The sequence below is a fragment of the Salvelinus alpinus genome, chromosome 8 (assembly GCF_045679555.1).
Source record: "Salvelinus alpinus chromosome 8, SLU_Salpinus.1, whole genome shotgun sequence".
Classification (NCBI taxonomy): Eukaryota; Metazoa; Chordata; class Actinopteri; order Salmoniformes; family Salmonidae; genus Salvelinus; species Salvelinus alpinus.
The window spans coordinates 66,676,101-66,702,220 of record NC_092093.1 but is presented as its reverse complement, the minus strand read 5'-3'; the positions used below and the strand labels follow the sequence as shown (position 1 = coordinate 66,702,220).

Here is a 26,120-nt window from a genome sequence, read left to right as displayed (position 1 = left end):
AAAAACGTAGGGATACAGAGAGAGGGAAAACAATGGATATAATCAGTGGTGGAAAAAAGACTCAATTGTCATACTTGAGTAAAAGTAAAGATACCTTAATAGAAAATGACTCAAGTAAAAGTGAAAGTCACCCAGTAAAATACTACTTGAGTAAAAGTCTAAAAGTATTTGGTCTTGAATATACTTAAGTATCAAAAGTAAATGGAATTGCTCAAATTTACATAAGTATCAAAAGTTAAAGTAAAAGTATAAACCATTTGAAATTCCTTATATTAAGCAAAGCAGTAGGCACAATTTTCGTATTTTTTTATTTTTGTTCCTTTTTTGACGAATAGCCAGGGGCACGCTCCAACACTCAGACATATTTACAAACTAAGCATTTGTGTTTAGTGAGTCCATCAGATCAGAGGCAGTAGGGATGACCAGAGATGTTCTCTTGATAAGTGTGTGAATTGGACCATTTTCCTGTCAAAATGTAACAAGTCATTTTGGGTGTCAGGGAAAATATATGAAGTAAAAAGTACATTATTTTCTTTAGGAATGTAGTGAAGTAAAAGGAAAAGTTGGCAAAAATATAAATAGTAAAGTAAAGTACAGATATCCCCAAAAAACAACCTGAGTAGTAAATTAAAGTATTTTTACTTAAGTACTTTACACCACTGGATATAACCTTCACAGACACCATGCACCAACACCACCAAAAAGCACAAATGCAGAGAAGTGTTAGTGATTCTACTGAACCCCAACCCCACTTCTGCACCAGTTTCCACATATTCAGCGGAATATTCTCTAGTTGAAGTTGTTTGTATGTACATCTGTACGTGCAGGTGTGTCGCCACCACTCACTCTCGTCCGGCAGCTCGTTCTCCATCTCTTCCTGCTTCATCTGTCTGCACCAGCCCTCCATGCGCTCCATCTCGGCCTGCAGCAGCTTGAGGTACCAGCGCCCGTCCCTGGGACACAACGACCCCCTCTCCCCCACCACCTCCCCCACCACCTCCATTGGGCCCTCCACCTGGTCCATCCAGGGGTCGGGTGGGGGCAGGATGGATGGGTCGACACCCACCTCGCCATACTCCTCCACAGTCAGGGCGTGGTAGTGGTTGCCCGAGCCCTGGATGGAGACGGTGGAGGTGGCGGAGTCCCGGGAGTACTGGCGGGGCATGGTGGCCGAGTGGCGCATCACCATCTCTGGAGCGTCGACGGGATAGTAGTCAGGGTCGTCTAGGTCAGCCTGGACCGCTGTGGTCACACTGTTGGACCTGGTCATCCTGCGGTAACTGGAGAGAGAACCACAGGTCTGAGGTCAGATGTTAGAAAATGTGGGGCTAGTAGAAGACACGCAGGCGTCGTATATTAACACAGATCCCAGATCAGATCAGCCAGGTGTGGGGTGTTTGGGAGGAATGTCATGGGGGCGTTTGGTCACCTGGCTGATTCAGAGGCAATGGAGCGTGGTCTCATCAGTCCCCCTGTCCTGCTGCAGGGCTGAGTCTCAGAGATAGCACACATACTCACCCTCAGGGCCACACTGTACAGCTTGGGGGTGAAGCTTTTGAATTGGTTCGGGAGGCTTTGTGCCCCTGTAACACTCCCATTGCCAAGTCTCTCAGAGCAACGTGCCAACACACTAGCACAAAGTCCCACACTTGCACGCAAATAACATATTTTCAAAACACGCACACACACACAGGCACACACACACACAGACACACACACATACACTTGGCTGGTTCTATACAGCAGCCCACCACCAACAGAGTGATGAATGAGAGGCCAGGGGCATGGTGAGTGATAGAGAGAGAGGTGCCAACTGAATGCACAATGAGTGGACAGTCAGCAAGCAGAGACACCAGCGGACTACAGCAGGACACACACACACACACACACACACACACACACACACACACACACACACACACACACACACACACACACACACACACACACACACACACACACACACACACACACACACACACACACACACACACACACACCGAAATGACCTGCCCATAGGGTGACACTCATACAGACCCAGAAGTCGCTCCATCCATCTGCCTCACATCTCCGGTCAGTCTCTCCTCCTTCACCCATTCATCTATTCCTCCTCTGCACCATTCATCACCGCTCTTCCGTGAACAGAGAACAAGAGGGGGAGGGGAGCCGGAGAGATCAAAGACACTCACAGTGGAGTTGTACCAGCGCCTGGATGTGTGTGTGTGTGTGTGTTTGTGTGCGCGTGTGTGTGTGTATGTGTTTGCAGCAGTTAAAGAGTAGCTGTCGTCTGAGCAGGTGTGCAGTCATAATGATCTCAGCCTGCTTTATAGCAGCTCCCTCCTAACAACTTCCTGTCTGTGTCAGGGCAGTGAGGGGTAAGGCCAAACACAACCCATATTGACTGACTGAAGAGAGGGAGGGAGAGAGAGGTGTTCACAGTCAGTCTCTCTGAGTGTTCACAGTCAGCCCACTGACACCCCTATCAGATCACAGCAAAATCACAGTCTACTTGAACAGAGCAATACTCAATCATGAGGCATCAAAGCCAAAGGAACTGAGTAATATTTAGAAACGCTATAGATGGAAGGAATGTAGTGTGGGAACCTACCGAAAAACTATTAGGCAACAACAAATTCAATCCCCTTTAGACAACTTCCTGGACAAAACGTTCCACTGTAATAGTGAAGGTGTAAACTTGGCAGTAGAAAATCGAAAAGGTCTATTTGACCTCTCAGCTTCCCTGTCAAATCTAAAAATGTCAAACAGAAAACCAAAGAAAATTAACAACAATGACAATGGTTTGATGAAGAATGCAAAAACCTAAGAAAGAAATTGAGAAACCTGTCCAACCAAAAACATAGAGACCCAGAAAACCTCAGCCTACGCCTTCACTATGGTGAATCACTAAAACAATATATAAATACACTATGGAAAAAGACGGAACAGCACGTAAGAAATCAGCTCAATGTAATTGAAGAATCAATAGACTCTAACCACTTCTGGGAAAATTGGAAAACACTAAACAAACAACAAATGAAGAGTTATCTATTCGAAACGGAGATGTATGGGTAAACCACTTCTCCAATCTTTTTGGCTCTATATTTTTTATTTATTTAACCTTTATTTAACTAGGTAAGACAGTTAAGAACAAATTCTTATTTACAAGGACGGCCTACCCCGACGCTGGGCCAATTGTGCGCCACCTATGGGACTCCCAATCACGGCCGGATGTGATGCAGCCTGGATTTGAACCAGGTACTGCAGTGACGCCTCTTGCACTGAGATGCAGTGTCTTAGACCACAAAGAACAAACTGCAAAAACATATACATGATCAAATACACATCTTAGAATCAACTATTAAGGACTACCAGAAACCACTGGATTCTACAATTACTTTGAATGAACTACAGGACAAAATACAAACCCTTCAACCCAAAAAGGCCTGTGGTGTTGATGGCATCCTCAATGAAATTATCAAATATACAGACAACACATTTAAATTGGCTATACTTAAACTCGTTAACATCATCCTTAGCTCTGGCATCTTCCCCAATATTTGGAACCAAGGACTAATTACCCCAATCCACAAAAGTGGAGACAAATTTGACCCCAAATAACTACCCTGGGATATGGGTCAACAGGAACCTTGGGATAATCCTCTGAATTATCATTAACAGCAGACTTGTACATTTCCTCAATGAAAACAATGTACTGAGCAAACGTCAAATTGGCTTTTTACCAAATTATCGTACGACAGACCACATATTCACCCTGCACACCCTAATTGACAAACAAACAAACCAAGCAAGACATCATGCCGCGATCCAAAGAAATTCAGGAACAGATGAGAAACAAAGTAATTGACATCTATCAGTCTGGAAAGGGTTACAAAGCCATTTCTAAAGCTTTGGGACTCCAGCGAACCACGGTGAGAACCATTATCCACAAATGGAGAAACATTTTTAACAGTGGTGAACCTTCCCAGGAGTGGCCGGCCTACCAAAATTACCCCAAGAGCGCAGTGACGACTCATCCAAGAGGTCACAAAAGAACCCACAACAACATCTAAAGAACTGCAGGCCTCACTTGCCTCAGTTAAGGTCAGTGTTCATGACTCAACTTTAAGAAAGAGACTGGGCAAAAATCGCATCCATGGCAGAGTTCCAAGGTGAAAACCACTGCTGACCAAAAATAACATAAAGGCTCATCTCACTTTTGGCAAAAAACATCTTGATGAGCCCCAAGACTTTTGGGAAAATATTCTGTGGACTGACGAGACAAAAGTTGAACTTTTTGGAAGGTGTGCGTCCCGTTACATCTGGCGTAAAAGTAACACAGCATTTCAGAAAAATAACATCATACCAACAGTCAAATATGGTGGTGGTAGTGTGATGGTCTGGGGCTGCTTTGCTGCTTCAGGACCTGGACGACTTGCTGTTGGAACCATGAATTCTGCTCTCTACCAAAAAATCCTGAAGGAGAATGTCCGGCCATCAGTTCGTGACCTCAAGCTAAAGCGCACTTGGGCTCTGCAGCAGGACAATGATCCAAAACACACCAGCAAGTCCACCTCTGAATGGCTTAAAAAAACAAAATGAAGGTTTTGGAGTGGCCTAGTCAAAGTCCGGACTTGAATCCGATTGAGATGCTGTGGCGTGACCTTAAAAAGGCAGTTCATGCTCGAAAACCCTCAAATGTGGCTGAATTAAAAAAAATCTGCAAAGAAGAGTGGGCCAAAATTCCTCCACAGAGATGTGAAAGACTCATTGCCAAATGCTTCATTGCAGTTGTTGCTGCTGAGGGTGTCACAACCAATTATTAGGTTTAGGGAGCAATTACTTTTTCACATAGGGCCATGAAGGTTCGGATAGCTTTTTTCCCTTAAAACCTCACTGGGGTAGGGGGCAGCATTCGGAATTTTGGATGAAAAGCGTAAACTGCCTGCTACTCAGGTCCAGAAGCTAGGATATGCATATAATTGGTAGAGTTGGATAGAAAACACTCTAAAGTTTCCAAAACTGTTAAAATAATGTATGTGAGTGTAACAAAACTGATGGCAGGCGAAAACCTGAGGAAAATCCATCCAGGAAGTGCTATTATTTTGAAATGCCTGTTTTTCCATTGAAAGCCTATCCACCATACAAAGACTTATGACCCAGTTCACTATCCCTATGGCTTCCACTACATGTGGCCAGTCTTTATGCATTGTTTCAGGCTTTTACTCTAAAAAATGAGGGAGAAACACCACTTTCAATGAGAGGACAGTGGAAATTTCCAGACATGAGTCCTGCGCATTACCGGGAGCATGCCTTTCTTGTTTTTCCTTTTCTATTGACGAAGCTTTTGTCCGGTTGAAATGTGATCGATTATTTATGACAAAAACAACCTGAGGATTGATTATAAACATCGTTTGACATGTTTCTATGAACTTTTATGGTACTTTTAGATTTTTCGTCTGTCTGTTGTGACCGCGCTTTGTTCCAATGGATTACTGAACAAAACGCTCCAACAAAACTGAGTTTTTGGAATATAAAGAGGGACTTTATAGAACAAAACGAACATTTATTGTGTAACATGGAGTCTTGGGAGTGCAACCATTTGAAGATCATCAAAGGTAAGTGATTAATTTTATCGCTATTTCTGACTTTTGTTACTCGTCTACTTGGCTGGTTACTGTTTGTAATGATTTGTCTGCTGGGCGCTGTTCTCAGATAATCACATGGTTTGCTTTCGCCGTAAAGTGTTTTTGAAATCTGACACCGCGGTTGGATTAACAAGAAGTTAATCTTTAAACCGATGTATAACACTTGTATGTTTCATGATTTTTTATAATGACTATTTCTGTTTTTGAATTTGGCGCTCTGCAATTTCACTGGATGTTGGCCAGGTGGGACGGTAGCGTCCCACACCCCCTAGAGAGGTTAATAAATAAAATCATCACTTAAAAACAGCAATTTGTCTTTATTTTGGTAATCTTTGTGCAATATCTGAAACATTTAAGTGTGACAAACGTGCAAAAAAATAAAAAATCAGGATACCATCATATTACCTATTGCAAGACGAGAATTGCTAGTTTTAATATCTGTGTTTTTGCATGTACATGAATTGTTTCTGACATTTGTTAGTAGTTGGACATATTAAGTTTAGATGGTTTAGGTAGTCTCCGCACAATGTTCCTAACCATGGAAGTCATTCTGAATGCAGGTTGCTGGTGATAAAAAATTCCACTTGTTGAATGTCCGAACTCTGGCTGGATTCAATTTGGAATTACACATCGCTTGGCAAACCATCATAATGTGACTTGCAGGACTGATGTGGCCTGTAAACCAAGATTTTTCTAACGCCACTGTGTTAGGGTATACCTAGGTCCTCAAACAAAGTCCTTATGATATGTGTCATGTACTGTCATAAAGATATACATTTGAAAGGTTAATAAGGCTGGTGGAACTACTCATAATAGAGGGTTCTAGGAAGAACCATCCAAAGATAAAAGGGTTATTGGTAGGATCCTTGAAAGAGGGTTCTAGGTAGAACCATATACAGGGGCTTCTTTGAAGAGGTCGAACCCTATACGAAGGGTTCTACCCAGCACCAAAAAGGGTTCCACTATGGGGACAAACCGAAGAACCCAGTATGGTTCTACTTAGCACCTTTTTTTCCTAAGAGTGCAGGACCAGGGGTACAAGGCATCTTAATGTATTCAAAATGGCACCCTATTCTCTTTACAGGGCACTACTTTTGGGCCCTGGTAGGGAATAGGGAGCCATTAGGGATGCAGCCTGTGTCTCTGTCCCTTTGTCCTCCTTAACATGACCATAAAGCAGTAGGTCTGATCGTCTCTGACTGACCTTTCAAGATGGTCAATGTGGCTTGAGGACTGTATGGTTTAAGACCACCATAGACCATACACACACACACATTCCATGTTACCAGTTACTGCAAAGCCAGCTGTGGAAACAAACTCCAACCTTCACCTAACCCATATGCCGCCATCTTGGAATGAGTTCACCATATGGAATGTATGGGCCCATGACATAAGTTGGAACACCTTTGTAGAGTATCTGTCGTTTAAATGAGGATTATAAATGAGATTGAAATCGGTAGACTTGTAATCCAGGCGGTATGTAAAACAAATCATTCACTTTATCATAAAAGCATGAAACTTGGTACACTTGTACAGTTGAGGAACCTGAACATTGTCTAAACGTATAATATTATGTTATTACAGAATTATTTTTAAGGACACTTTTCAGTCCGTACAGTATATGTTAATGATATAATCATAGAGTGAGATTATTGATAATAACTTACATTAGACAACGTAAACTTGTCTTAGCAGGCGGTTGACAGATGTCTTTAAAAGGCAGCCAGGTTGTTTGTAGTGTTCTTATCTTTTACTGCTCTCCTCCACTCCCTCTCAGCTTGGCAGGCTTAAGCCCAGTTCAAACACTGAGGTAAGGTTATGACCCCCCCCACACACACACACACACATTTATTGTGAGTGAGGCAGGGCCACAGGAGAAATGCACTCTCACCGTCTGGGAATCTAGTGTATAGGGGCAATCAGCCCAGACCCAGACCTCCCAGGACCAACCCTGCCTTGCTGGGACATGCACACACACACGCACACACACATACGCACACGCACACGCACACGCACACGCACACACACACACACACACACACACACACACACACACACACACACACACACACACACACACACACACACACACACACACACACAGACAGACAGACAGACAGACAGACAGACAGACAGACAGACAGACAGACAGACAGACAGACAGACAGACAGACAGACAGACAGACAGACAGACAGACAGACAGACAGACAGACAGACAGACAGACAGACAGACAGACAGACAGACAGACAGACAGACAGACAGACAGACAGACAGACAGACAGAAAGATGCACTATACCACGCGCACACATACACACACACACAGAACACACACACATAAACATGCACAAAATCAAACATGCACAAACAAAAACACACACTCAAACATACACCAAGGGAAGGCACGTGTGTGAATTAAACCCCAGTGCCACTGCACTAGCGGAAGTGTCTACAGGAGTTGATGTTTGCCGTGGCTGCTTGGAGGTGTGCCTCCTTTTCTATACTTGGCCAGGCAGCTGAGGAAAGCTCTTTGAGGACAAAACCAGTCCAGATATCCTGCATCCCAAATGGCACCCTATTCCCTATGTAGTGCACTACATTTGACACAGGGCCCATAGGCCTGGCCATAGGGCTCTGGTCAAAAGTAGCAATATAGGGAACCGGGTGCTATTTGGGATGCAGCACAGATTCCTGCCTCTGACTCTGAAACTGCAGTCCTGGAAATGACCTTGGTAGGTTGAGACTGGGCTCTTTGATTCCTGACCATGTTCTGTTTACATTATGAAATCAGATTACTGCATCCAGTGCAGTCTCTAAATTGGTCATCTCCCCTCAGCTCTGACTAACAGAGGGGTTACTGTGTCGAGTGAATGGGAGTTACGTTGCGCAGGCAGACATACTGACACATAACTGCCTGCCGCGTGACATATTTTTACACAACTCCAGGAACCAGGAATGTTCCCATAACTTCCAGCCCATGCAAATGCTCCGTGTAAATCAGTCAGGGCAGTTGTCCAATGAAGTGGCCAATTGGCATGCTATAGGCCGGCCCTAAAGGAGTACAGAGGTTCCTAAGGTTTCCACATGCTTCCTCATCCGAAACAGTTCGGAAACAGTTTGTGCATATATTATGACAATCTTTTTACTTCGGGAAGGTTTTTTCCGGCTGTTCGTGCACACAACAATTTTTCTCTAGGCAGGCTGAAGTCTACACCTCTTCGTCTGTGATTGGTCAACAGTAGGGATCCTTCAATTGAGTGTTTTGTTTTCTTCATTCAACGAGAAACTAATCGTTTTGATCTTAGTTAGATGTAAAATTGTGCTACTAAGACCTCCTCGACAAAAACGACAAAATGAATGATAGATTTCTTGAGATATCTTAGATGAATTCTGAATATTTTGAGGAAGTCTATACTGTCTACGGCATCTCAAGATGGACAAGCAGTACTACTGCCTCTTTTTTCTCATTTTCCAAGCAATGTTCTTTTAAGGGAGCATCCGAGCACACTCGTTCGGTTCGCTTAGCCGTGTTTGGCTAGTCACCAGCCGAACCGAACCATGCGGAAGGCTTTAGGGGGAGCTATAGGGAAGGTAGGGACCCTATAGGAACTGTTACGTGTCGGGCAGGCAAAGGAGAGAGTTGGGGGAGGGGGGGTTGACCACGTACTGAAAAGAACAGAACATTGACAGAAATCTCCCCGCACCCCTTCCGTCTCCACCCAAAGTGGCCTGGCTACATCACAATGACTGGTGCAACAGATGGCTGTCAACTAACTGCCCACTCTTCCTCTCCCCCTTCCCCTTCTTCATCCCCTGCAACACATCCTCGACTCCCCCAGCTGTCACTGCATCCATGGGCCCCCTGGTTGAGGGGCTCTGATGTCAAAACTCCTCAGAGCTGGGGACAGCTGTTGTGGGGTGATGTGGGGGGTGGGATGAGGGATCCGGTAGCCTACGGTCAATGGGCCCAACTCCAAGGCACACATTTGTATACATACTGATCTCAGGCCAGAGAGGGGAGTGTTAGATAAAGAGGTGCCAACTGAATGCACAATGAGTGGACAGTCAGCAAGCAGAGACACCAGCGGACTACAATATGACACAAGAAAAACACTAACACGAATGACAGAAAATCGTTCCTCTCTCTCTCTCTCTCTCTGCTCACCAGCTCTCCTCTTCCACCTGGATACCCACTGACTGGAACTTGGAGTGCTCCTCTGTCCCCCTAACGTCCTCTGGTCCATCCACCTGCAACAGAAAACAGATTTCATTTTTATTGAAACGTTATTTACACAGGTACGTCAACTAATAATCTCTCGTGGACTGACTACGTAAACATAAATGGTGGCATCTGACCAAATGACACAAGATTCTGGGTTAACCGAGATGAGTCAATTAAGAACAGACCACAGGATAGGTCGACGGGGAATGCCAAAGAGTCATGATTTTTCTCTGATAAGACTTACAGTTTACGGTTGATATTTTTTCTCCATCACTCTACGATTTATCTATGCGTGATCACATTCCAATATGGCCATGTGTGGTCAGCATGTGGTCAACACCGTCGGCGTATCAGCACCTGTATCCCTATGGAGAGGCACTTCCGGAGCGCGTCTCTCTTGCTGTTGCTGGAGGCAGTGGTGGTGGCGGTGGCGGTGATGGTGATGGTGCTGTTGGTGACGTGCTGGCTGGCCGGGCCGTGGACCTGGGCGTTAGCTGCCTCGATAGCTGCCGTCAGGGCCTTCATAATAATAACAACATTAAAATATAATATTATTATTATATATATTTTGGGGGTTAATATCTTTTTTCTTTTTTAAATACAAAAACACTGATAACATCATAAGCACTGACAAATTCAAAACAGATTGTACCTACAGTATATAATATTTTCATAATATACGATAAACGTTACTATATGATGTACCTTCATACTGTCGATGCTCTCAGTGGAGTTGGACAGGTGGGGCCGGGACGTGCTGCTCTGGGTCCGGAGGCCTGACCCCTCGTCCATGTATGCGTCCTGGGCCGACTCGGTGCTGCTTTGGGCCGTGATGGAGATGACAGGTTTGGGTGGGGTGGTGCGCGGCGGCACCGGCGGGGGCGTCTTCTTGTACGTGGTAATGCATGACGACACTGCAGAGTGGGACAGGAAGTGGGAAAACTGGTTGGGAAAAACGACAAGAAACGAAGGAGAAAACGACAAAAATGTAGTTCACAGGAGGATTAGCTAGGTTTGCTGTGAGAGTTTCAATTAATCTAGGTTAGGAGCATCTTTAACAAAGCTCAGCTGACCTACTAAAAGGATTTGTCCGTTGGTCACTTCACTTGACCTACTAATCTAGTCTAGCGTGGCTGAAAGCTGCTATCCAGATAACCTCTGTTGCTTGGCCTCCTTTACGTAATCATAACAGATCAACCATATGGGAGTGTGGATTAGCAGTGTGTGTGTGTGTGTGTGTGTGTGTGTGTGTGTGTGTGTGTGTGTGTGTGTGTGTGTGTGTGTGTGTGTGTGTGTGTGTGTGTGTGTGTGTGTGTGTGTGTGTGTGTGTGTGTGTGTGTGTGTGTGTGTGTGTGTGTGTGTGTGTGTGGTTAAGATAGAGAGAGAGAGAGAGTATATGAACAAGGGTAGTGTACTGTGTAATCAGGTAGGATGTCACAGCAAACAAGCCCTAACGCAAAGATCAATGCTCAAACAAACAAGATCCACCAATTCACTCACGCTAACACACACATCAATTCTCTCTCCACCGCTCTCTCTCTCTCTCTCTCTGTCAGTGAATGCCATTTCCGATTACAGTGACAGGTTGGCAGGTAAGAAAGCCCTGGTGTGCAAGGAGTCCACACAGAGCACATCAGATTGCACCCCCGTTCCCTATAAAGTGCAATAATTTCAACCAGGCCCAGGTCCAAATCGTGCACCTGGTCAAAAGTATCACATAGGGGATAGGGTTCCACGCCATCAGACCCAAAGCAACCTTCCCGAAGCACCAAACACAGAACATAACACAACAAAACAGAACGTAACGGCGTTATGCCTTTGATTTCGCTCTTCCCTCCGTGTCATCCCCATCAGAATTAGGTCACGGGCTGACTCCTGTTGACTCCCGTCCCAGAAACTAGGACAGTGAGTTAATTTCATGAATCCCTTTTAATCCCTGAAAAAGACAAACATCCTAAAGGGAACGGTGGCAGCGGCATACCACGGCCCGTTTTCTTCCACACCCTCAGTGCGGAGCACAGAGTGTGTGTGTGTGTGTGTGTGTGTGTGCCGTGTCAAAAAGCATTAGATCAGAAGCTTATATGGGCCCTCCCATCTCTCTTGACAGCTACAAAGCCTTACCACAGTGGAGGTGAAAGAGCTGCCTGCCTAGCTGGCTGCCTTAAAGCCTCTTGTCAAGACCACGATTGAATGACTGAATCCTCCAAGGCAACCAAGAGTCTGTATGGTCAAGTTTTGACAAGTTCGGAGAGGGAGGCTTACATAGAAAAGATTGAATTGAGATTAGATCATTGTAGCAAACAGGAAGAGTTGCCAAGGACTATATTACCAGGTGTTAGCTAACGGTGTGCTACTTGTTCAAGAAAAATAACATTTCAAGAAAAAGACAAGTGCATACGTTTTTTGGTAACAATTTCTATGAAGCATGTATAATGCTTTATAATGTCCTTTATAATGCCTTATAGCACACGTATAATGTGCTATGCCGCTGACTATAAGCACCCGTATATCACTTCTTTAAATATCATCACGATAGAAGAAAATAGATTGTGAAGTGACTTCAGGCCACCCTGTGAGAAAGCATCCTAAACATGACCTAAACATGGGCCCCATGTTCTGATGCTTTGCAGATGTCTGCATGGGGAACTATGATTGACACACACTGCTGATCTCTCCAAAGGTCACTGAGTAGGTGCACCACTTTTGACTAGGGCCCGTAGGACCAGCTATTGGGATTCTGGTTAAATGTAGTGCACTACATAGGGAATAGGGTGCTATTTGGGACACAGCCACTGACTGACACAGATAGAGAGGGAGGCTAAGGTCTTGGTCCTGCCAGCCGAACAGGGAGCAGAAGTTCAGGGGATTCACGAAGACACACACACACACACACACACACACACACACACACACACACACACACACACACACACACACACACACACACACACACACACACACACACACACACACACACACACACACACACACACACACACACACACACACACACACAAATAGGGATATGAAACTGGAAATGACTCCATCCCCCACATGTCTGTCACTGCTCTGCTCTGCTCTGCTCTGCTGTGGTCAGACAGAAAGGAGGAGAGGACTGGGCTGTGTATGTTGAGACAGGTTAGGTAAACACACTAAAGAAGCTGGAACATGCCCACACACACCCATATGCATGCACGCACACACACACACGCACACACACACACCCAGGACTGTTGACACAGTGCAGCCAAAAAGTTAAACCTCTCATGACCACATCAAAGCACACTGCAGACTTCCTGGCCTGGGACTGATATGCTTGTCATCCATCTGAATCTGTTGTCAGCGGTATCCTGTGCAGCAGTGTGTGTGTGTGTGTTTCTGTGTGTGTGTGTGTGTGTGTGTGTGTGTGTGTGTGTGTGTGTGTGTGTGTGTATGTGTGTGTGTGTGTGAGTGTGTGTGTGTGTGTGTGTGTGCGTGTGTGAATTGATATGTGCCTGGCAACTTCATGAACACAGTTAGCGTCTTCCAGATTTGAGCATCCCGCCACTTGATCCCTTGCATAACACAACAAAACCTCAGAAATATTCCACATCAAAGAGTCCCAGTCCAATTTGGTTGTCCATATGACACAATGCCATTACAGTGATTGGGGGGGGGGGGGGGGGGATTACAGAACAAACGCAATGATAAGACTATAGCCAAGTTTCCAGAGAGATGGAGGAGTTTGAGTAGTTTGATGTCTAAGCCAGCCGTGGCAGTAAGATAGCTCCTGGACCTCCTGCACGCTCGCACACGCGCACACGCACACACACACACACACACACACACACACACACACACACACACACACACACACACACACACACACACACACACACACACCAGATAGATTGTCTCAAGGATGCAGTGTTTGTCTGAAGGAACAGCGAGGGAGGAATGAGACATTGGTTGCCAACGCTCCATTAGAAGGGAATGGATGTGGAAAACCTTTTCCTTCTCTTCTTTCTTTCGGTCTCTTTCCTTCTTTCTTTTTTCATCTCTCTAATTAAATGTCTTACTCTTTTAAACTGGAGTTTCATTTCAATTTGATCTTAGATTTGCATGTAATTCAGAATCAAATGAAGCTCTTCTGCTGTGTAAAATAGATCCGGCAATAACACGCTTTCTTAATTAGAGTGGTGCTTTGGCTGCCGCTTTATTCCCACTTCTTTCTTGAGGTGAACTCTGCTGTGTGTATTGTCATTCCAAATTAGAGGGTAGAGGAGTTTGTGAATGACAAAACTCTTCTTGGCACTTTCCCAAATCCCTCTTTGACAAATGCTTCAAAACCCCATGCCGACAGGCTTGTGTGAATAGCTGTTCTCCAGGGGTGAATCCCCTCCCCCCCGAGCTAGATACTACCAGACACCCCACCCCCACAACCATCACACACCTCTTCACAAAAAAAGCCTCCATTCATTTCTTCATGCCCTGAGAAAAAAATAACAACACAAGAGTATCTCTGGTTCCATTGATCACACTTTCCCATTAGAGGACTATAACCGTTTTCTGAGTGTGTGTATTGTGTGCAATGTGTCCTTAGGAACTTGTGATTTTTCAAACGCCTGCAGTGGATTGCTATGAGGGGTAAAAGAAGCAGAGAACTAACTACCTCTCCTACAAGTGTCTGAGGCTGCATTGAAGAGGGACTATGCTAACGCTGGGCTATTAAGCTAACAGCGTTGAGCTCCCCCGCGTGGGGGCCAAGGGCATAGCACCAGCACCGCCGCCATGCAAACACAAAGACAGGAGGGAGGGCGGGCAGGGGGAACACTGACAGCTGAGTACAGCCGCATGGCGCTTGGGGGAGGAACGACAGAAGAGGTCCAGACAGCCGAAAAAGAGAGGGGTGAGGGGGTGAGGACAGAGGGGACAAGACTAGAGGAGTTTGGGGTGGGCCTCCATAGCTTCCTCCCACCCTCCCTCCTCGCGTCGAAGTCAGAGCGCCGTTTGCTCGCGCTTACACACCATGCCACCAGCTGGAGTCCTTTGTGATAGTGTCTCCATGGAGACAAGCAGACTGCTGCTGGCTGTTTACCTTCTACTATGTACACTCTGGCTGCAGCACAGGCAGACAGCTAAATGCTAGTTAGCTAGCAGGTGAACAAATTCAAAGCTGAAACAAACATGCACAGGTACCAACAAAAATAAGCACAAACAGTCTCATGTTAGACATGCTAGGCAAACTCACTAAGAGAAAAACAGTGAACTGCTACTGTGTTACAATAACAGGAAGCATGTTAGCTAGCATTTAGCATTGAGCCTGCAGGCTAAGTCATGGCGTAGCTACTGTTTCTGCCTCAATACCAACTAATACAGCTTTTCTTTCGTTTCTGCTCTATGCTATCTGGGACACTGTAATGTCATGACAAAGAGGCACAGAATGAAAAGGTCAGACATATGAAATTACACTAGTCTCATAAACAGCACTTTAGAGCACTGTAATATGTCAATTACAGGCTCTACCAAAGCCTAACTGGAGTATGTGATTAAGTAGGGCCTATCTGGTGTGAACCTAGACATCAGGGTCCTCATTTATAACCAATGCTTACATTTCACACAAAATGTCTGCATGTGCCATTTCTGAAAAGTCTGCACACATACAAAAATATTGAGATTCATCAACTTTGAGCATGCCATACATATGCATGTTTCCTGGTATTAATCAGTCCTGTAAAAATGTCAACTCCACCTGGGAACACCTCCATTCACCTTTTATGTATTATTTGGAACTCTTAGCATTAGGCCACGGCATGCAAAAGACGAGTTGCTGTTCAATATGGTGTTTGTCACTAGATTGTTGTGTTTATATGTCCAGCCTTGGCATAGGCTCTGAGATTAAATAGGCAACAATGTCGTGTTCTTATCGCACAGCAATACTGTAGCCTACCCATACTGTCAAATATTTGACATCAGCTACTGTGTTGGCAGAATGTTTTGATCCTCAGCAGTAATTGATTCTGCATCTGGGAAAGGACTGTCCGTTTTTGAACGAGAAAACAATTAGCAAGTTGTCGTGGACCTGTCAGCAGAAAATGTTTAAATCAGACAATGTTTTAATTGGACTTTTCCCCCGACCTAAATATGATGGACTCCACGCAAATTCTGAAACATTGTAGTGCGGGCTACTAAGAAAAAACGCAATTACAGTATTTACAGTAGTTACAGTTTTATTTCACGTGTGTTTTTGTTCTACTTGACTTTTTTGTATTTATTGTTGGTGGTAGTACTGATATTCAATACTGCATTGTTGAGAAAGAGCAAGCTAGAAAGGTATTTCACTGTACTTGTGCGCATGACAATAATAACGTGACACTTTAAACCTGATACATAGGCCTGCTTCCATGTAAAAGATCCGCTGTTCAATTTGACTGTATACCGGTATTATAAATGGCACCGCCTATGATATCGCAAAACATGAAATACATTTAGCCTATCTATTTACAGGCTAATAGGTCCAATTAAATGAGAGATGCGCATGGTCATTTGTTGTATGGCTCCTACGGGACTAGGAACCCATCACGGCCAGAAAAGGGTGAGGAATGTATTCTGCAATGGCTATGAAAATAAAACAGGAATAGGATTGCTGTCTTATCATTTTAGATTCTATAAATAAAACCCATATATTTTTGCTCTTCTCACTAATGGCAACTGGTTTCAGTCTTGTTAATATGTTTTCCTGTTTTGAGTTTTTTAAGAACAAGGTTTTCATCATATCCCCCATTTGTACAAAGTACTTCCTTGCCAGCTTGCAGAACAATATTTCAACCACTAGCAGATGTGCGTATGCAGGGTCTCCAGAGTTTGTGGGGATGTGAGCACATTCTCACGTCAAGTTAGATTCTTTATAAATGCCAACTTTTGCGCTATATTTTGTTCGTACGCATAGTTTAGAAATGAGGCCCCAGAACCGTAAATCGTAAACGCAACAGTGTTTCAGGTTACTGTGTGTGAACAGTGAAGGCTTTCATAGTGGAGCATGTTACCTTTCTCTTCAAACCTCACTCCAATCCACACACTCCTCTACACAGAGCCATTGTGTCTGTGAGGGGGCTGAGAGGTCAGGCATCTGGGGAGCAGAAATCTCCTCGCGACCCTTGACCTTTGAGGGTGAGTGGTGCAGACTGACATGAAGGCTTCTGGGATTCCTTCAGGTGACTCACAACAGCACTTTGAGAGCAGTTCTTTGTGTGTCAACCATTATGTGTATGTGAGTACGCTATGTGTGAAGCAGTCTACAAATATCTACACAATGAGTCTAAGTCAGGGATATTGTATTTAGTCTAGTAGCGCCATGTAGCCAAAACAGCAATATCCACATAACAGCATATTCCCTACTGTGAAAAAATGACAACAACAAAACATAACTATGCTTCAGGCTTGTCTCGTGTCCCCTTTGCTACCTGATATAGACTGTGTTTACAACTGATAACTGTAGATTTATCTGACAGCTGCTTGGCGAGGGATTGCAACCTACCTCACCCACTTTCCCCCCATGCAGCGTGCACCAAGTTCAAATAGAAACCCTAGTTGCCTGCATTTCCGGCATTATGAGCCGGCGCTGTCATCTGCTCTATCAATCAGTGACAGACTGAGACGGAGACATACTGCATGCTGTAATGCAAATTGGACTAGAGCGGGAATTGTGTACAGTACAAAAGATACAGGGACAGTACATAGTGACATACTTTTCATTTACCAATGTCTGAAAGCTACTATTTCAGTTAAGCGGTCCTGTAATCATCAACAGAATATGATCATCTGTCAGGTCAGATGTCGTACACACCAAAGTATACAACACAAGCAACACTGTATGTACTATATTATGCTATATTAGTGTTACATGTACACTATTATAAACTGGGTCGTTCGAGCCCTGAATGCTGTTTGGCTGACAGCCGTGGTATATCAGGGTATGACATGGGTATGACAAAAATGTATTTTTACTGCTGTAATTACAGTGGTAACCAGTTTATAATAGCAGTAAGGCACCTCGGAATGTGTGGTATATGGCCAATATACCACGGCTAAGGGCTGTATCCAGGCACTCCACGTTGCGTCGTGCTTTAGAACAGCTCTTAGCCGTGGTATATTGGCCATATACCACACCCCCCCGTGCCTTATTGCTTAAATATAACATGTACAGATAATAAAAGGTACAAATACAATAGCATGGTCGACAACTGAAGAGAACTGAGCAGAGTGAGATAATCCTAGGATGAAAGAGTTTAGGTGTGGGTTTGAAAAGTTAACTGTTTCTCATTAGGCCTGCCTAGAGGGCTAGACGGCCCTTATTGTTCCCCAGTGCTCCGCAATGAGGGCCTGGGCCTCACAAGTACTTCACCACATGACGCAACACATCACTCCATTGTCCCAGCCCTAAAAGAAAGACATGCCCTGAGGTAGGAGAAAGAGAGAAGAGGATATCTTTAGGGATGATTCAACAGTAACCTCATGGGTAGGAAGGGAGGAAGAGAGAGAGAGAGGATGAGAGAGAGAGAGAGGTTCAGATAAGATACATTTGCCAGTCCGTTTTGTTCGGTTCCTGTATTAACATTCCTGCTGCCACGCTGAGCAGTAACTCCAGCACTAGCCTCCTAATGCTAAAGCTAACACGCCCACACATCTCGCGCATGATTTCACTCCCCTCGTTTCACACTCCCGGGCCCATATCTCACAGACTGTGTCCTAAATAGCACCCTATTCCCTATTTTATGGCTCTGGTCAGAAGTAGTGCACCGTATAGGGAATAGGATGCCATTTGGGATGTGAACCATGTCCTGCTGAGTGAGTCGGCTATGTGCTTGAATGACACACTGCATGTGTCTGGGATGTCAGTGGGAGCGAGTTATAGCACTCTGGTGAAAGTCATAGGCCTATGTCCCGTATCCATGTTGTCAGTGTGTGAATACGGAGTATTCAACATCAACTATAGTAGATTGTTGTAATCTAGGGAAGCATTGATACTGGCCTTTAAATAAATGATGTGAGCTATCGATACTATAACCATGCTCATTTACTCAGATTAGATACACACTCTCGTATCTCCACTAGTGCAAAGACATGAGTCATTTATCAGAACACGGTCACACACACACACACATACACTTTGGCGGGTAAGCTAGTTAATGATTATGAGATCTGGGACAGCTACTGTATGTGTCTTTCAGTGTGTTTCTCTTTGACATGATGCTGTGGCAGACACTGCCGCTAGGAGACAGTGTACTAAGTGGATAATTCAGGCCACTTAGACCTCTGTGTATGTGCTGACTATAAATACACACACCAGCATGGCTTTAGACACACCACCGCCACACACATACAAACACACACATGTTAGTTTTACTATCCTTGTGGGGACCAAACAATTGATTCCCATTCAAAATCCTAAACCTAACCCTAAACCCTAATTCTGACCCTAAACCAAAACCTAAACCCTAAGTTTGGAATGACTTTTTTCCTTGTGAAATGTCCACCACAAACACGTGCACACGCACGCACGCACGCACGCACGCACGCACGCACGCACGCACGCACGCACGCACACACACACACACACACACACACACACACACACACACACACACACACACACACACACACACACACACACACACACACACACACACACACACACACACACACACACACACACACACACACACACACACACACACACACACACACACACACACACACACACACACACGCACACACACATACACAGATTCAGCCTGTACTAGACCACAGAGACATACAATACCAATGTCATGTCATTACATGTCATTACATGAAGGATCACTGCTCAACGCGCAGCTAAACCTATTAGCAAAAAAATGCACTGGTATGTGGTCAAACCTTGCAACCTTTTTCTCTCCACAAAATGAACTAACTGAACATAACGTTGACTTTTTTATGGAAGTTGGGCTCTGAAGACAATAAAAGATGAACAAAAATGTCTAATGTACTTACAGTGCAACAAAAACAATCAAACCTATTTATTTTATTTTTTTAAATGGCGTCTCTTTCCAAATTCTTCAACTGTTGTTTGTTCTTGTCGGGAAACGAGGAACGTCATGAAATGTCAGTGTGTGTAGAGAGTATTATTTCATGGTTTTAGAGAACCCTCGTCAAGTAGGATTATTTTCTCCCTACTTGACGTTCCTTGTCCTGACGACTCACACATGGAGGAAAAGGAGACTGCTGATCTAATCCTCAGTCAGAGGCTACATCTCAAAGGGCACCCTATCCCCTATATAGGTACACTATTACATGCAATAGGAAATAGGGTGCCATTCGAGAAGCAAAGAGGGGCCTGCTACAGCCATCTGGGCCTCAAACCAAACGTCAGGCCAGGCTTGGCGGGCACGGAGAGGGGGAGGGAGGAACAGAGGGAGGAAGGAGGGCTAGAACAAGAATCCAGGCAGCCACACTGACGCAGAACCCTCTTTGTGGTCTCCAGTTCTGACCCCTGACTCTGCACATCCTGTTGGAAGGAATGACGAGAGGGCATGCAGCCCCTTGTATGTGTGTGTGCGTGTGAGAATAGCATTTCATCGAAGAGCACGTGTGTGGGAGGGCAAGAGTGCCTCACCGATTGTGACAGAGCTGTTTGTCAGTCCACCAGCACACATGCGTTCCCTTGCAGTGTGTGTGTGTGTGTGTGTGCGTGTGCGTGTGTGTGTATGTGTGTGCGTGTGTGTGTGTGCGTGTGCGTGTGCGTGTGCGTGTGTGTGTGTGTTCCCCTGTTCCCTATTAATGTTCCCTATTACATCCCAGGCAGCAGACTCTGGAAGACACAATGGCTCACTCATATTCCTGCTCTCCTGCTGAGTGCTCATTTGTCTCCTGCATTCCTTCCCCATTCAGGTCTCCTTCTCGCCCCTCCTGGCCAGAGTAAACAGCCCGCCAGTCTTTACAGGAGATGGGGGAAGGAGTGGGCTGAGGGGGTAGCAGTGGGGTCTTAAAAACCCAGGAGGGTTTAGTTCCCTCAAGCAACAAATCCACCATCCTCCTGTGCTGTATGAGGCTTGGCTAGTGACGCAAACCAGAGAAGAGAAGGAGGGTGAAGACAGTGGAACATTATCTACACAAAGGGAAAGGACTGGTGGCTTATTAATAAAAGTCCAACGCAGCCATTTTGATCTCAATATCAAATATTTTCTGGGTAACAATGAAGTACCTTCCTGTGATTTTTTTTCAATAAAACATTTCTAGAACAAACCAAAATTGCTTCCTAGCAAAGAGCAGCTTCTCAAGCAAGAATTTTGCTAGGACTGTCTGGGAATGGTCTGAGTGGGGAAAACTGAAAACTAACTGTTCTTTCTTTTTTTCTGGTGTTGTCAACAGGCAGGCTAAAACTCCACCCCACCACAACAGGCTGACATTTCAGGCGGTCTTTCCAAACAGCTGTTACACTAAAAGGGCATTATCATAATTTTCTAAATTCCCTAGCATTATTTCAACCTCATAGTGTGGAAATATTTATAAAACACATTTTTTGATTGCACTGGGCGTTTGATGACTGGGTTTTGATGGCTTCTCCCCTCAGCAGCTACACACACACACACACACACACACACACACACACACACACACACACACACACACACACACACACACACACACACACACACACACACACACACACACACACACACACACACACACACACACACACACACACACACACACACAGTTATCCCTGCCCTTTAACGCAGGCTGAGACTTTCACAGAGGACTATAATTAAGACTAGGGCCTGCCCTCCCATGGAACAGCCAAATCCCCCCACTTCCATCTACCACTGGGAAGACACAACACACAACACACACAACACACAACACACACAACACACACATTCATTTCTAGGCCTAACCCCATGTCTCTACTTTTCATTCCCATCTGCTGGTGACAGGAGGAGGAGATGGAGGAAGAAGGGCCCAGGCCTGCAGTCTCTCTGTTGGAGGAGCCAGAAGGAAGCCAGAGGGATGAACCCTAGTCCCCACTCAACACACAGGAACTCCTGCAGGGGCTTGGCTCTCTGATGACAAAACACTGAGAGGTAGACGAGTGGGAAGACAACGAGCAGAGCAGTAGCGCGAGCTAGCCGACATCCGGGACTACCTGACGGATCTTCTGACGCACTGCACGGTCGGAGAGGACTGCTCCACAAGCGCTGGGTAGAACGGCGAGTTATGACACAGCGTATCTGGAGATTGACTGAGGACCATTTTGGGAATAAGTGTATCGAGTAATTCTTTCAAGTGTCACCCTCTGGTATCAAAGCACATCTTGTTTAAATGTATGTATTGTTTTCCACTGTAAAATGTAATTCAAATCCAATTCAAACAGTCTACATGACCGGGGCTAATATGGTAACTTCTTGACGTGTCTGTGGAAAAGCAGTACTCGGGATCAGTAGTTTCATCTAAAATGTGAAGAGGATGCTGGAAGGGAACATGTGGTTTGGCTCAGAGTGTGTGTGTGTGTGTGTGTGTGTGTGTGTGTGTGTGTGTGTGTGTGTGTGTGTGTGTGTGTGTGTGTGTGTGTGTGTGTGTGTGTGTGTGTGTGTGTGTGTGTGTGTGTGTGTGTGTGTGTGTGTGTGTGTGTGTGGAAGAGAGCGGGGGTGGTCTGCACTGCAGTATGCATGCTCTGTGTCAGCACTGACTTTTAACATGTTCCTGTCATCTCCTCCCTGTGTCCCAATGCCCACCCCACTCTGTCCTTCTCTACCTCTCTCCATCTCTGTCTGTTGTTGACTGAGAAAGAGAGGAGAGGGGTGAATGACGTTCTCTAATCCTCACTTCCTGTGCCAGGAGATGTCCAAAAGCCTTGAGTGGGCCAAATCAAAGCATTCCAAACACACACACACACACACACACACACACACACACACACACACACACACACACACACACACACACACACACACACACACACACACACACACACACACACACACACACACACACACACACACACACACACACACACACACACACACACACACACACACACACACACACACACACACACACACACACACACACACACACACACACACACAAAGACGGATCGTTAAGTCGTAAGTAAACAGAAACACCTAACAGCCACTATTTTGGGAAGCACTTGGAACACTGTAATTTCCTTTCAAATATATAATAGAACACATGCCATTGAGCAGATGCTTTTATCCCGAAGCGACTTATAGATATGCGTGCACACATGTTATATATGAGTAGCCCCAGGAATCGGAGACTACAATCCTTGTGTTGCAAGCTCCATTCTCTGCCAAGTGAGCCATGCCTGACCACTTTATCTGACGTTTCAGAACGGAATCAGGAACTACCGTTGGTCAGATGTTTTTTGTTTCTGACGCCCCCTACTGACAGAAGTGAGTAACACATGATGCTGTGGTTTCTTGTATGTACAGTACTAGCTGCTGGCTTGGTGATGCCCTCCTTCAATGCGATGGTGGTCTAGCGTCTAGTGCCGCCGCCTACAGTACAAACATATGCCAGTGTCGGCATGGGATCGCATCCGGCCCACTGCCTTTGTGACACTCTCTGTCTATTTGTCCCACTGTCTCTCCACTATCCAATAAAACGTAGAAAATGCAATAAATATACATTGGAAAAAAGTATTTCCCTCCATCATATGAGGTGACTGATGTACAGGAGGCTGAAATAATGTCTCAGCCAAAACAGACGTATGTGCAGATTGCCTAGTCATACATAATTGAATGTCTTACGTTTACCGCTAAACCAAGTAGCAATGGTTAATCCAAGTAAAATGAACACAAGAAACGGTGTCAGGACAGAGCTGTCACGTAGGTGACAAATGAGAAGAACACGGGACTAAACAGGACTATGAATTCTAACGTCTAAATAAGTCCATTAAAATGTCTACAGTTCACAGAGAGTGAATATCAAACTGGACTATAAATTCTAGAATCTGAAATAGTGGTTCGAAAAGACAACTCATGACAAGTTGACAGTGATGTTTTCATACAGTTCACTGAGGGTGAATATCCAAGAGACACAGAGCGAAGGTTTCCCATCATGCCATCTGAGAGGGACAGTGCAAGTTCCCACTGGCTCACATTCTCAGACAGTCGTGACAGGGTAGAAGTAATTACTGAGTGTTTGACACACAAGCATGAGCAAGATTTATCTCTCCCAGTACAGGAATAGAGATAGATAAATCACAGTTTACCCCAAAAGAGTGTGGAGTTACAGCATGATCCAACAGCTGCAATAAGAAAAGCCATACACCACACACACACAGACCCAGAGTGGTTTTGTGTGTACGCATGTGTGAACACACAGATGACACAGACACACACACGTGCTCATAAACAAACATTATTTTTCAATAACAAATGACGAGTAACCAGGTTTTGGCCTAAAATGTCCAGGTACTTCACTATAAACCCCAATGCATTTTTAATTAAAATACTTCTAGTAAGTTGAACTAAAAGTCAATGAAAAGTCATTATTACTTAAAATGTTTATGTGGTACTGACTCAAAACTAAATGGGAAGTCACATCAACTAAATTTTTTGAGGTTAGGACAACAAATTAACTGTTTTCACAGCATATTTTATTGCAGGTAGATATTTTTGGAATAGTTTTTATTATGTGTGTTTTTGCATGTACAGTACATTGAGTGATTAATTGATTCATCTTATGCTACACACCAATAATTGAGTGTGTGTGTGTGTGTGTGTGTGTGTGTGTGTGTGTGTGTGTGTGTGTTTGAGAGAGAGAGAGAGAGAGAGAGAGAGAGAACAAGCGAAAGAGAGACAGCACAGTCTTGAGCAGCAGTGCTGTAAATTTAATTTATGTCTGACTTTGAATGATGCCGTGTAGACGGATTCCACTTAGCTTTGATCCAATGGCACAGGTATATTTCACATGCAGGGAGGGCATACCTACCTACCGCCACCGGTAAAACGCTGCTTTATCGGCCCCTGTAATTAGCCTAGAATCTCAGGAAACACTGAGGCGGTAGGTAGGTAGTTGGATGGAGGCTGTGTGTGGGTTGCTAGCGGTAGCGGTTAGCGCCAAGCCGAGCCACAAGGGATGCGGTTTCAAAAGTAGTGCACTATATGGGGAATAAGGTGCCATTTGGGATGCTGATAAGGTGTGAGGCATTAACGGGGGTGCGAGAGGCATTCCAGAAACAGCTCGTTATTGACTTGCTGCTTGCTCCCCGAGCTGACAAGGTAAAAATCTGTAATTTTGCCCCTGAGCAAGGCACTGTTTCCCGGGCGCCAAAGACGTGGATTCCGGTTAAGGCAGCCCCCAGCACCTGTACCTCTCTGATTCAGAGGGGTTGTGTTAAATGCAGAAGACACATTTCCGTTGAATGCATTCAGTTGTACAACCGACTAGGTATCCACTCTTGCTCCCACCAGTAACAGTCCCGTGCTTCAGAATGAGAAGAGTGAGTCCCATCTAGTGGTGAAACATGCTAACGATAGGGCTGCAGCAAAAGTTCCATTTCGCCATCTGCGTCGATATCTGCATCTGAATTGAATGATCTATATTAATTTATTTGTGTGTTTGTTTAGGTATGGACTGCACACCGCAATTCAGCTCTTAGCTGCCAATGTTGCACACACCGTGACAATAAGCAAAATGTTGCTCTGAAATCCCGTCATCATCCTAATTCCTTCAGATTTCTCTCACGAAAGCATGTCTCTAGAGCGTAAATGCATTTGTAACGGATGTGAAATGGCTAGTTAGCGGGTACGCGCTAATAGCATTTCAATCGGTTACGTCACTTGCTCTGAGACCTGAAGTAGGGTTTCCCCTTGCTCTGCAAGGGCCGTGGCTTTTGTGGAGCAATGGGTAACGACGCTTCGTGGGTGACTGTTGTCGATGTGTGCAGAGGGTCCCTGGTTCGCGCCCGTGTCGGGGCGAGGGTACGGTACTAAAGTTATACTGTTACATTGATGCTGTTGACCCGGATCACTGGTTGCTGCGGAAAAGGAGGAGGTTGAAAGGGGGGTGAGTGTAACGGATGTGAAATGGCTAGTTAGCGGGTACGCGCTAATAGCATTTCAATCGGTTACGTCACTTGCTCTGAGACCTGAAGTAGGGTTTCCCCTTGCTCTGCAAGGGCCGCGGCCTTTGTGGAGCGATGGGTAACGATGCTTTGTGGGCGACCGTTGTTGATGTGTGCAGAGGGTCCCTGGTTCGCGCCCGTG

At 45.1% G+C, this 26,120-nt stretch overlaps 1 protein-coding gene across 3 annotated transcripts in view; it reads right to left on the bottom strand.

Annotated features, from left to right (window-relative positions):
• LOC139583555 (disks large-associated protein 1-like) overlaps window positions 1-26,120 on the bottom strand; it is a 240,665-nt gene that overhangs the window by 10,329 nt on the left and 204,216 nt on the right. For all 3 annotated transcript variants that reach the window (XM_071414771.1, XM_071414772.1, XM_071414773.1), the window contains exons 7-10: window positions 10,573-10,781; window positions 10,225-10,386; window positions 9,811-9,893; window positions 847-1,280 (exon numbers count right to left, since the gene is read on the bottom strand). In XM_071414771.1, the coding sequence (XP_071270872.1) occupies window positions 847-1,280; window positions 9,811-9,893; window positions 10,225-10,386; window positions 10,573-10,781 (888 nt within the window). The remainder of the gene's footprint in view (window positions 1-846; window positions 1,281-9,810; window positions 9,894-10,224; window positions 10,387-10,572; window positions 10,782-26,120) is intronic.